This window comes from Leucoraja erinacea, chromosome 17 (assembly GCF_028641065.1).
Source record: "Leucoraja erinacea ecotype New England chromosome 17, Leri_hhj_1, whole genome shotgun sequence".
Classification (NCBI taxonomy): domain Eukaryota; kingdom Metazoa; phylum Chordata; class Chondrichthyes; order Rajiformes; family Rajidae; genus Leucoraja; species Leucoraja erinaceus.
This window is the reverse complement of record NC_073393.1, coordinates 26860632-26874101: the sequence shown is the minus strand read 5'-3', so window position 1 is coordinate 26874101 and position 13470 is coordinate 26860632. Positions and strand designations below refer to the sequence as shown.

Here is a 13470-nt window from a genome sequence, read left to right as displayed (position 1 = left end):
TCTGGGCTGATCTCTGCAGTGGTTCAAAGCACTTTCAAAAAGATGGCAAATCTGAATTTGCTTCAGGTGGATTGGTAAATGTATGACGAGTTACACTGGGGTATTTATTCCACATTGATTCATGATTCAGATGTTTGGTAGAAATAATGTGATGTCTTCCTTGGTAGATTTATTGGTAGATCCAATAACATTTAAAAGACACTTGGACAGGTACATGGATAGGAAAGGTTTCGAGGGACATGGGCCAAACACATGCAGATGGGACTAGCTTCAATGGTTCAATGCTACTTTATTTCACATGTATCTAGGTGCAGTGAAATTACGTGTTTGCATACAGTTCAGAAAACAATCTTACTATACATTAGATGCAATAAGACGTAAGTACAAGTATGTAAAATAGTAGATTACGCTGAGGAAATATACAAGAGTTGCCTTGTTTTTGGTGCCATCTTGTATCCTGTACATCTTTCATGTACTGTATAATAATGGCAGAAAAATAGCAATGTATTTTCCTTTATCTAATCAACCAGCTTTCTCATGTATCCTTTTTGCCCTCCTGATTTTTTAGATGGAGCATCTTAGTTTTCATGAACGAGTTGGGCTGGAGGGCCTGTTTGCATTCTTATGAATCAATAATTCTATCCAGTTCATTCAAAATAAAAGTTTTTTCCACAATTTGCTTTTTCCTTTTGTTCAGTTTCTTTCAACATGTTGTTCTCCGTGAGCAGCTGAGCATGCCCTTCATTCTACCATTTTTAACTTGGTGTCATGTTCAGCACAAACATTGTGGGCCAAAGGGCCTGCATCAGTGCTGTACTGTTCAATGTTCGAAGTACTTGTGTCACTGAGTTCCTGTTGTTAACTAATCTTCAAATATTCTCTCCTGATGCCTTGCATGATCACTGGCTGCTTATGCTTTGAGTAAAACCCTTTTTATTTTGTCATTAAACCAGTCATTTAATGGAAGAACAGGTATTGTACAAAATCTGTTCACCATTTGGAGGTTATTGAAAGCCTGACTCAGTATTATGAATATTGCAACATCAGTGTTAAATTGTCCCTCACATGCCTTCCATGCTTAATTGACAAATGTTTTAAGATATGGTGGATTCTGTGCATATGAAATTCCTCTTTTGGCATATTTGAAGACAAAAAAGTAGGTGAAAAGGAATCCTGACCTGAAACATTGCCTGTCCATTCCCTCTCCAGATGCTGCCTGACCCATTGAGTTCCTCCAGCACTTTGTATTTTGCTGAAGAAAATAATTTGTACTATTAACTAATTGCAAGTTTTGTGTTTTAATTAAGGATAGTTACAAAATAGACTTAATTTAACTTTAATATTTCATATGTCCTTTCTTAATGTTTTAGGCATTTTTTGAGGAAGATCCCAACCTGAAATGTCACCTATCCATGTTCTCCAGAGACGCTGCCTGACCTGCTGAGTTACTCCAGCAATTTGTCTTTCATTTGTTCAACTTGTTCACCTTTGACGACTGAGAACTAAGATGAAAGAACTGTCAAGGAGGAGTAACTGAGCCTGGAGGTTTTAGGGAGATGAATTAACACATAGTTGGAATCACCCAATCCCTGAAGCACTGGGTTAACGACAGTCTCTGAGGATATTAGTTAATCTTTTTTCCGAATCCTCGGCTCAATAACCCTTCAAAGCCATTTATCCCATTGATTAGCCCCAATAATATGGAAACTTTTTAGGACACAAACCAATACAAAAGTCAATTAGTTTGTTTATGGAATGCATGTTTGAAATTGTTTGGAATTTTTTAAAGTATTTTACTCTCAGATCATATGTTTCACCTTTGCAATCTTTAAGTATGAGAAGTATCAGCCCCTTGAGCCTCCTCTGCCATTCAATTAGATCATGGTTGATCTATACCTTAACTTCATTTACTCATCTTTATTTCATATCCCTTGACATTTTTCCTTAAAAAAAAATCTATTAATCTAATTTTTCAAAATTACAATTCCCGGAGCATATGTAACCCTTTGATGGAGGAAAATTCATATTTCCGCTATCCTTTGTACACGAAGAAGTATGTCCTGATTTCCTTGCGATCCTTCCATGAAAATAAATATTTTCTCTGTATGTACAGTATCTTTTTCTCAGCATCTTCCCAATCAAAACCTATTACCATCTTAAACTCCTCAATTAGATCAGCCCTTTAGTCTTGAGAGAATACAAGTCAAGTTTTCATGACCTGCTATATTTTAACTCTTTATACACCGGTATTAATCCAATATATTTCAATTGGAGTCCCTTAAGGCATTGCATCTTTTCTGACAACTGTCCTAAAACTCAAAGGCTATGCACAACTCACTTCTGAATTTGAATATCCTCACTTTTGAATTCTAATCTCTTTGAGCTAAAATCATTAGGCTTTTTGATCATCTTTGTGCCATTTATTGATGGTTTGTAATGATCGCTACCTCAGTTCTGAGCTATTATTATGTTTGCTTACTATTTATGCCCTTTGTACCTTCCCGATCATAGGTGGAAACTTTAATTTGTGGTCCATTCATTGAAATATTTTATTGAAATGTTGAAAAGATGAGGGTACTAGGGACATGGTTGTACATTTTCAATTAGAGAATCCACCTTTTATTCCTATCTGAAACTTATTAAAGTGTTCGGCAGAAACATGGAGCGGCAGCTGGTTTAGAAAAGATAGAGTGCTGGAGTAACTCTGAAGAAGGATCTCGACCCGAAACACCACCCATTCCTTCTCTCCTGAGATGCTGCCTGTCCCGCTGAGTTACTCCAGCTTTTTGTGTTTATCGCTGGAGTAATTCAGCTGGTCAGGTATAGATCAGGAGAATGTGGATAGATGACATTTTGGGTCGGGACCCTTCTTCAGACATTCAGCCATTTTGAATGCAATTTGTCCCTTGCTTTAATAATGAATTTAGAAATAATATTGAAAACATCAGAAATTAAATGTGAAAGAAATATAGCAACCGTGTTCCTCTCCCTCTATCTAATGCAGCAAAGTGTTCCCTCAATGGATCTTTATCTTTGTGTCCATTGATTTTTATAGGAATACATCTCTCCTAGAAGGATTGAATATGAAAATTCTCTCATTGCCCTCTTTGAGAAATAGTATCCTAAATTGATGCTTGTGTAAAAATAGGTCTGCAATGGTTACCTTAAATGTTGCATAACAATTGAGGGAAAATGGGTTAAGGAGGAATGATTGAAGTATTTGTGTCTGACTAAATTTCCATCTAGAATTTTGGGTTGGGCTTTATGCATCATCAAACCTAGAAAGAACAAACAGGAATAAAGTGGATCTGGCTAGGTCCGACAGCCAATGGACATATTGATTGATGATTGAAAGATACAGCATGGAAACAGGCCCTTTGGCCCACCGAGTCTACCCTGACCATCGTTCAGCCGTTCACATTAGTTCCATGTTATCCCACTTTCTTATACACTAAGGATACTTTACAGTGGCCAATCAGCTTACAAAGCGGCACATCTTTGTAATGTGGGAGGAAGCCAGAGTGCTTGGAGGAATACCATGCGGTCACAGAGAGAACGTGCAAATTCCACACAAACAACACTCAAGTTCAGGATCAAACCTGGGTCTCTGGCATTGGGCCACTGTGTTGTCCTATATGCCTGTGTGAAATGCTGTAAAATGTTAGTGTTTTGTAATTAATTAATTTGTAATATTTTATAATTTTGCAAGTAGATTATGAATTAAAGAAGGCATGAAAGTAGTTCAATGATTTATAAATAGTCAAAATGAAAAAAGCTTTATTTTTGTTGATTCCTTTAAATCATTGCAGAAGACATCATTGAAAATCTGTTTATTTTTCTTGGCTGCAGTTTGACGGACATTGGGACAGACTTCTGCAGAATATGACTTATTCAGCATAATATTAATAACAATAAAAATCTGAAATTGAAGTCCTCCATTTATGTGCACAAATTAAATGCTTCATTTTGTTCTCGTTGTAAAATTACCATTATGGAAAATATAGTACTGTTCTTATGAAATGTTCATAAATTTTTAAAGGACCCTTGGGTTGTTAGGATTTTTCAGAGATCCACATTTTGCTATTACTTGTAACTACTTTATCGCACATTACATTGAAGCAATAATTTTATCTTCATAAGTGAATAAATTCAGATAAATTACTTTGCATTGTTTTGCTTGGTTTAGTTTAGTCTGAGGTTGATAAAAGTGGTGAGGACAGGTAAATTTATGCCACAATTGGGGATTTGAAAACAGAAATTCTGGAATAAATTTGTTCCGTGAATAATGAATAACAGTGGTATCCATAAAGATTAGAACTATGTAGTGGGTTGCTGGTCCTTTCCTTCCAACTTACTCACTCTCTCTGCTTCATTTGTAACTGTTTATTCCTAATTTTAGGCAGCATGACTCAACCTTGATATGCAAACTGCTCGAAGGACTGTACACTTGAGTTGTTGTTCTCAATGATTGCGTCCTCTACCAGGTTTGAACTTTAAATGAACCATAGAGCCCTCCAAATGCCACAGACCCATTTTCTCCGTTCCTGGAATGAATGCCAATGCCCTCTGCAGGAGAAATACAACACCACTGATTTCTGTAACATTTCAGATCTCCTTATAATACCCTCAGTGCAAACATTTCAGTATTTTAGATAGTGAATAGTTGTACCTTAAAGCATATCTAGTTATTGCATTTGTATCTATTAGTCCATGGCTTCAGAAACCAGAGGATGAATTCAAAATGGTACCATTAAACTTTTAAAAAGGTGCAGCTCATCCAAATTATCAATATACTGAAAGAATTGTTTCACTTCTGTCAGTAAAATGTGACTACCACAGTCGTGGAAGAAAGACAAGTCATCTGAAATGTATAGATCTGTACACAATTTAACAAAATGTTAGTTGCGCTTATTTTCTTACTGCGCTCCGTATGCAGTACAGTGACATTTTGATTGATAACCTCAATTATGGCCTGCTGAGATGTATAGCTTGAAATAAAATTAGGTACAGATTACATGTTTGGTTATACAATGTTTGTGACATTTCTTTTTAAAGAAAAATTTATTTCTGTACCTTGTGAACTTTTACACTTTCTAGAATGAATGTTGTGAATTTCGAGATATTTCCAGCACTGAGAGAAGCACAGAAATACTGTGTAGTTTCACCAGCAAAATAGTTGATATATGCTAGGATATATCCTTTACCTGGGCAGTGGTCCTATTCCAATGTGCCTGTTCTGTTTTTATAACTATTTGTATTCCCTCTGCTTCAGAATTAGTGATGAACCTCAAGCAACACAATTTTTTTATTGATGTCACAGTGTCATAGAATACCAAAAAAGTCCCTACATCCCAACTTGTCCATGCTGACCGAGAGGCCCTATCTAATGGAGTCCCATTTGGCCCATGTCCCCCTATACCAAGGGTTCCTAACCTGGATTAAATTTCGCCTACCCAGGGCGTAAATTTGACGATTTTGGATTTGTACATATTATTTCTCATTGACTGACTTAGTTTGGTTCTGTTCATCATTAGTTGTTCATAAATAAGTGAAATAACATTGTTATGTGCTATTAAAGTTGCCTGGGGTAAACGGGACGAAAAAGGTTGGGAACCCCTGCACCATACCTTTCCTGAGCAGAATTTGGCTGCTGCGTTTTTCCAGGTTGCCACAAAACACCTTGTAGTTCGTCAGGCTTCCTGGCGCTGCCCAAGGTTGTGAATGAAGCAATGTACACACTTCTTTATTCAAAGTATGCAAAAAAACAACATGATGTTTCCACTGGTACACAAAAATGCTGGAGAAACTCAGCGGGTGCAGCAGCATCTATGGAGCGAAGGAAATAGGCAACGTGTCTTCTGTCTGAAGAAGGGTTTCGGCCCGAAACGTTGCCTATTTCCTTCACTCCAAAGATGCTGCTGCACCCGCTGAGTTTCTCCAGCATTTTTGTGTACCTTCGATTTTCCAGCATCTGCAGTTCCTTCTTAAACATGATGTTTCCATTAATGGGAGAGTCTCGGGCTAGAGGTCATAGCCCCAGTTCTTTTAGGAAAGAGATTATAAGGAATTTATTTAGTTAGAGGGATGTGAATCTGTGGAATTCTTTGCCATAGAAGGCTGTGGAGGCAAAGTCAGTAGATATTTCTATGTCAAAAATAGATAGATTCTTAATTAGTACAGGTGTCAGAGGTTATGGGGAGAAGGCAAGAGAATGGGGTTAGGAGGGGGAGATATATCACCCATGATTGATTGGTGGAATAGACTTGATGGGCCGAATGGCTTAATTTCACTCCCATCACTTATGACCTTATGGCCTGATTCTGGAAATAATTTTAGTACAGTTGGGTTTGTTGTTCTTCTGCAATAACATATTGATTTTGCTAGTTTATTTTAAATATATGCAGCTCATTCTGTGATTGCACACCTTTGTCACAAAAAGTGATAGGATTTATCTTAGCATTTTCCTCTGAAGGCATCCATCCATTCACCCATTGTTGTTTGGTGTGTATTAGTTTCTAGATGGAATTTTAAGATGGGGGAAAAAGCCACAGGAACGAGCAGGAACTAAAAAACTGGAAACATCCGACTCAGGCTTCAGTCCACAATATCTCAAGGTCAATTTATTTTATAAAAAACTAGACTCGTGGAACTGCAAATGTTGGTTTACAAAATAAAAGACACAGTATGCCGTAGTAACTCAGCGGCTCCATCTCTGGAGACCATGGATTGGTGCTTTTCGGGTCAGGACCCTTCTTCAGACTTACTTGTAGCTCGTCAGGGTTGAACGAAGGCCAGAAACAAAAAGATAAAAAGGTGTGAGATGAGGATAGAAGATGTGGAAATGTGAAATGTGAAGGAATGTAATGGAAGGGGAAAGGGAGAAATGGGTGCATATTCAGGTGGGATGGCCACGGGTGCTATCTTTGTGTTTAGTTTGTAAACAGGTCCATCGGCCCAACAAGTCAACCCGACCGTTACACAACAAAGCTGGAGAAACTCAGCGGGTGCAGCAGCATCTATGGAGCGAAGGAAATAGGCAACGTTTCGGGCCGAAACCCTTCTTCAGACCGAGTCAACCCGACCATTGATCACCCATTCACACTAGTTCAATGTTATCGCACTTTCTAATCCACTTCCTAACGTGCTGGGGGCAATTTACAGGGGCCAATTAACCGACAAACTCACATATCTTTGGTACATTAAGGATCCAGGAGCACCCAGAGGAAACCTATGCAGTCACAGGGAGAACGTATAAACTTCATGCAAGCATTACCTGAGGTCAGGATCAAACCTGGGTCTCTATGGCGCTATGAGGCAGCAGCTCTACCAGTGACACTTTTATTTCTAGAAAAAAAACTTTTCTTTCACCTGCTCTTGATTCTGAGATATTTCTCTTGTGTTCTCTCGACAGATCCCTTCATGTGTTGATCTGTAATGCCGCTGCGTTTGGTTCTCCGTGGCAATTGACAGTGGATGGCCTTGAAACCACTTTTCAAGTCAATCACTTGGGACATTTCTACCTGGTGCAGCTCCTTCAAGACGTTCTCCGTCGTTCAATACCTGCAAGGGTTATTATCGTATCCTCTGAGTCACACAGGTTAGTGGAAGATTAGTTAAGTTTAGTTCATTATTATTGTCACATGTTCCAAGCTGCTGTGAGAAGTTTTTTGTTTGCGTGCTATCCAGTTAAAGAAAAAAAATGATATACATGAATACAATCAAGCCATCCACAGTGAAATAAAGATTAAAAAATGTGGAATGATTGTAAAAGATGATAGCAGATCCTCTAATGGGACCAGTACGCAAAGAGTCACCACATCTTTGAGCCTACCAATTCTGATTTTACAGCATCCATTCTGTTTTCCTCTCCTCATAATGTAATTCTCAATTTTGCTTCATTTTCAAAGTGATTGTGAAATAGTTTTAGAGCATAATCAGTAAATCTAGGTGCTTCCTATTTTGTTTCTGTTGCAGAAAGTCAAATTATGCTGGAGATAGACACAAAAATGTGCTGGAGTAACTCCGCGGGTCAGGCAGCATCTCTGGAGGAAAAGGATTGGTGACGTTTTGGGATGGGACCCTTCTTTAAACTCACTGGACCTTTTTATCTCTAACTGTGGGCGAGACTTCAAACATCTCGACTATTCTACTCCTCTTACCCTATCAGGAAGGGTCCCGAACCAAAACGTCACCTATCCTTTTCCTCCAGCATGTTGTGTCTATCTTTGGTATAAACAAGCATTTGCAGTTCTTTGTTTCTATAAATTATTCTGGCGTAGCTAGTTTTCAAATTGCTCCGATGTAGTTTTGATGTTGCACCATTATGAATGTCCAGTGGTGTCAAACTATTTTGGGAGGCGTGTGCATAATTTGAAGTTTTTATCACAACGGACTTCACCCTCAGGATGAAAGTAACTACCCTTCCCATTAAATGTGCCTGCTACAAAGCAAAAAGAGAACAAGGAACAGCTGATGAGGATCCCTGAGATTGTGATTTTTAGCTTGGTGTGATGGGATTTGTACCCTGTGGAATGGTAAGGGCTTTGTTGTTATGTGGTGGATTAGTGTATTTTTTTGCCCATAGTTATGGAATGTGGGGATAGTGGATGGTATGGAGCTGCAGAGCAGATCAGCAGGATAGCTTGAGTAGCGGTTTCGAATGAGTCATGAGCAACTGTACAGGACTGGGATCTGCTTGAGGAATCTGTAAAATTCATTGCCACCGACAGCTGTGGAGGCCAAATCATTTTTTTAATGCAGAGATTCATAGGTTCTTGTTTAATAAGGCATCCAATGTTATGGAGAGAAAGTAGGGTAATGGGGTTGAGAAGTAAATAGATTTTAGCCATGACCGAATGGTTGGGCAGACGCAATGGGCTGAATGGCCTAATTCTACTCCTCTTTATTATGATCTTCTGATGACAAGGGCCATGAATGTGACAGTGAAAAACTGTGGAAAATAACGCAGTCCTCTTTGATGTGTCAGAGACCAGGAATGAAAATCTTGGTTCATGCATGTCTTAAGAAGAGTCTTTTTTTTCAAATCAAATTGATTTTCCATTAAAGTTAAACTGTGCAGAGTGTAAGAACATGGTGTAAATGGTTCCAATTTCGAGCAGTGTGTGCTTTTAATATTTTAATATTAATGGTTATCCCATAGACAGTACTTTATAATTTATTTGTAATTAAAACTAAAACTTTCAATCGTACATGGAGGCTAAATGAAAACTGGAGATTAATGGGCATCAACCCATGTGATATAAAGTGAGAGATTGCGTGAACAATGCCTGCTTCCTAACTTCTGATTGAGGAAACATTGTTTTTGCTATCATGATCCATTCACATGCTTCCAAATAAATGTTGAATTTGCAAGCAAAATCTGCACCAGCAGTAACATGGAGAGGGCTGGCTTGGTTAGCGACCGAGGCTGCCAGTGTTAGTCACCTATCATCTGATCCTGTTGAACTTCCTAACTTTGCCATCTGCTTTGGTGGCATTGTGATTAAAAATTGCAATCAAGAAGTTGCAAAAAGCAAACACAATTTGTTTTACAACTACTTGATGCTTGTTTTTTTCTAAAGAAGGACTTGCGGTCTTGCCATTAGATTGCATTCCAAAGAATGTTCCAATTCCACGTTTATTGGTAACGACTAATAAACAGCAGAAGTGTGACGTATTTCTGAGTTAAAATGTAAGGGGAACATATACGGTAAATGGAAGGGCTCGTAGAAATACTAGTGTAGTGAGAGATCAAGATCAAAGCACCCTGAAAGTGGCAACACAAGTAAACACACGTCTGAAGAAGGGTTTCGGCCCGAAACGTTGCCTATCTCCTTCGCTCCATAGATGCTGCTGCACCCGCTGAGTTCCTCCAGCACTTTTGTCTACACAAGTAGACAGATTGGTAAAGAAAGCACAAGGTATACTTGCCTCTATCAATTAAAGTGTTAAGTATAATAATCGGGAAACCATGTTGCAGCTGCATAAAACTTTGGTTAGGTCATGCTTGGAATATTGTGTGCAGTTCTGATTAATGCATTTCCAGAAAAACATGGCCATTTTAGTGAGGGTTTAAAAGAGGTTCACCTGAATGTTTCCAGGATTAGAGAATATTACTTATAAGGAGAACAAAACACAGAGCGCTGGAGGAACTCAGTGGGTCAGGTGGCATCTTTGGAGGAAATAGACAGTCCACATTTCAGTTTGGGATCCTTTTTCAATCTGATGAAGTGTCCGGACCCGAAACATCTCCTGCTCATTCCCTTCACAGATGATAGACAAAAAGCTGGAGAAACTCAGCAGGTGAGGTAGTATCTATGGAGCGAAGGAATGGGTGAAGTTTTGGGGCAAGACCCTTCTTCAGCCTTCATAGATGATGGCTGATTTGCTGAGTTCTTCCAGCACTTTGTGATTTGCTCAAGATTCCAGCATCTGCAAGTTCTTATGTCTCCAGATATAAGGGGAGGTTGGACAAACTTGGAATGTTTATTGTCAGAAACATCAGAGGCTGAGGGATGACCATATGCGTAAATAAAATTATGAGGTATAGAAGAGGTATATTGTCTAGTATTTTGACCTAATGTAAAAAGAATTGTGGAAATGTCATATACTAGAGGGGGTAGCTTTAAGGCAAGAGGGGGAACATTTAAACGAGGTATACCATCAAGTTATTTACAATGAGTGTGGTAGGTGTCTGGAGTGTACTGCAATATTGGAAGCAGAATATTGGAAGCACAATAGCAATGTTTAAGAGGCATTTATACAGACACACGAGTAGCCATCGAATTGAGTACTAATAGATATAAAGTTTAAATTGCCATCATGGTTGGCATAGACATTTTGGGCTGAAAGATCTGTTACTGGTCTATGTTCTATACTATTAATGAGCACTGTATCTTCAGATGCCAAAAGATTTAGCCTCAACTTTAAAATTTCTATTCTTAAAATTGATTGTTAAACCCTGCTGTGCAGCACATCTCTGAGAACAGGCCAGCGGCATCTTTAGCCAGAAAAAAAACACATTCTCCTTCAGTCTTGTAATCCCAAGGCACTTTCTAACTCATGGTTCAGATATAATGATTGGTTACTGTGTACAAGTACTCACTGAGTTTTAAACCTCATGATCCTTCCCCAGTCACAACTAAAAAGCTACATTAGGCATCCTGTTAATAGATGACCTCCTGTTTCTCCCATCAATCCCAGTATCCCTGGGTCACAGCACACTTGACTATACACTGTACCCGCATCTCCAGATAGACATTATAATTGCCAGCTATTCTTCCAGTGTATTCTCTCCAGTTCTGTGTGCTTATTGATCTTGCTTCTGGTTGGCTAAATCAGTTGTTTCTTTATGAGCTTCTCTGAACCACCATGATGACCTCTTTAGTTTCATTCAACCACTACATTTGTGCCTAGTTGTGGTGACTGCATCCTCATGGGATAGAAAGCAGGGAGGAAATCTATTCCTACCTTTCAGTCTTACGCTGATTGCAGAATATCTTCAAGGCACCGAAGCAAGTGGAATTTGTTAAGAAGAGACATTCAAAAGTTTCCAAACTTTATATTGTGCTGAACTAGACAAAGGTAGACCGTGGATTTGTACTTAATTGAAGTTTTTTTGCACATTTCTTCTCTTCAGCCCTGATGGTGAATGTGAAGGTTCAGCAAACTGCAAAGTAATGCACAATGTGGATGAAAATATGTCTGCAATCTGCAATAATTAATTTGAAAGTTTGTGAAAAAAGTTAAAATTATGTATGTTATATTGAAATATTAGCTTTAAATTGCTGAATGGGTCAATTTTTTTCATCAACAAGATTATTTGAAGCCTCCAGATAATACTGCAGCATAGTGGAATAGCTGGTAGAGCCACTGCCTCACAGCGTCAGAGACCTGGGATCAATCTTGACCTTGGGTGCTGTCTGCATGAATTACACGTTCTCCTGTGACCGCGTGAGTTTCCTCCAGGTTCTCTGTCTTGTCTTCCTATTTCAAAGAAACGCAAGTCACACTAGTTCTATGTTATAGCACTATTGCGTCCACTCCTTACACTCTAGGGGTAATTTATAAAGGCCAATTAACCGATAAACCCGGTAAGGAAAACCTGAGCACCTGAAGGAAAGCCACACAGTCACACGGGGGACATGCAAACTCCACACAGACAGCACCCAAGGTCAGGAATGAACCTGGGTCTCCCATGCTGTGAGGCAGCAGCTCCACCTGCTGTGCCATGTGCAAGGTGTTATTCATCATGCTCCAATTTCATAAAGTAGTGAGCAGTAGATAATTGGATGCTATTTATTTATTTCTGTAATAGCGTTGGTGGTGAACTTAATGCCTATGGATGTGACACAGTGTGGGAGTCATTTCCAGTGCCGCCACTAAGTGATAATGCAATCGGAGCTCGATTGCCTGTCAGTGAAACTTTCTAATTCTCATCCGACTGAAACGAACGGTGTGAAAATGAAAATTACATCCTATGTCATTTCTGAAAAACAGCAAACATTAAAGATATAAGCTGGAAGGAAGAAACTGCTTATCTGTTTAGAAATTAGGTCAGCGTGAGTGCTTTAATTTACTACTTGCTCCGTACCAATTATTTACTTTAAGCAGACACAAATTGCTGGAGTAACTCAGTGGGCCAGGCAGCATCCCAAGAGAAAAGGAATGGGTAACGTTTCGGGTCAAGACCCTTCATCAGAACCTTCATCAGTCTGAAGAAGGGTCTCGACCCAAAACGTCACCAATTCCTTCTCTCTGAATAATAGGTGAATTATTATAGTGAATACATTTGAACAATACTGATTATTTATATATAATCAGTATGGTGAGTGCTGCTTGGATGAAGATTGGATATGTGTTGGAAAGAACTGCAGATGCTAGTTTAAATCGAATAAAGGCACAAAATACTGGAGACAGGCAGCATCTCCGGAGAGAAGCAATGGGTGCCATTTTGGGTTGAGACCCGAAACGTCACCCATTCCTTCTCTCCAGAGATGCTGCCTGTCCCGCTGAGTTACTCCAACATTTTGTGTCTACCTTTGATTTAAATCCGCATCTGCAGTTCTTTCCTACACATTTACTTTAAGCATATGGCTGAAAGGGGAAATCATCCGTGTTGATGTACATTGGTACATTGAACATGATATTTCCAATTGTTCAGTGGAAAATATCTTCTCTGTAGAAAACAAATGACTGCATTTTATAATCTATATTACTAAAACTCTGTTCTTGACTGCCAAAAATGGCGCGGCCCTGTCCAGTCGCCGTTGTGGCAGCTCCGCGAAAATTGTGTGTGTTTTTAACTTTTATGTTCCTTTTTAACTTATTTCTAAGTTCTAACTCCCTAGTACTAACAAAGTATGACAGGGAAACCCTCTTAAATCTAAACTCCAGGGCAAAAACGCCTTTCTCACCAGGGACTAACTGTACAGAACGTTTTTCCTTCTATTATTTATTATGTAAAATAAT

At 38.9% G+C, this 13470-nt stretch overlaps 1 protein-coding gene across 6 annotated transcripts in view; it reads left to right on the top strand.

The window, feature by feature from the left end:
- Window positions 1-13470, top strand: part of wwox (WW domain containing oxidoreductase) — a 977325-nt gene that overhangs the window by 342782 nt on the left and 621073 nt on the right. For all 6 annotated transcript variants that reach the window (XM_055648843.1, XM_055648844.1, XM_055648848.1 and 3 more), the window contains exon 7: window positions 7412-7597. In XM_055648843.1, the coding sequence (XP_055504818.1) occupies window positions 7412-7597 (186 nt within the window). The remainder of the gene's footprint in view (window positions 1-7411; window positions 7598-13470) is intronic.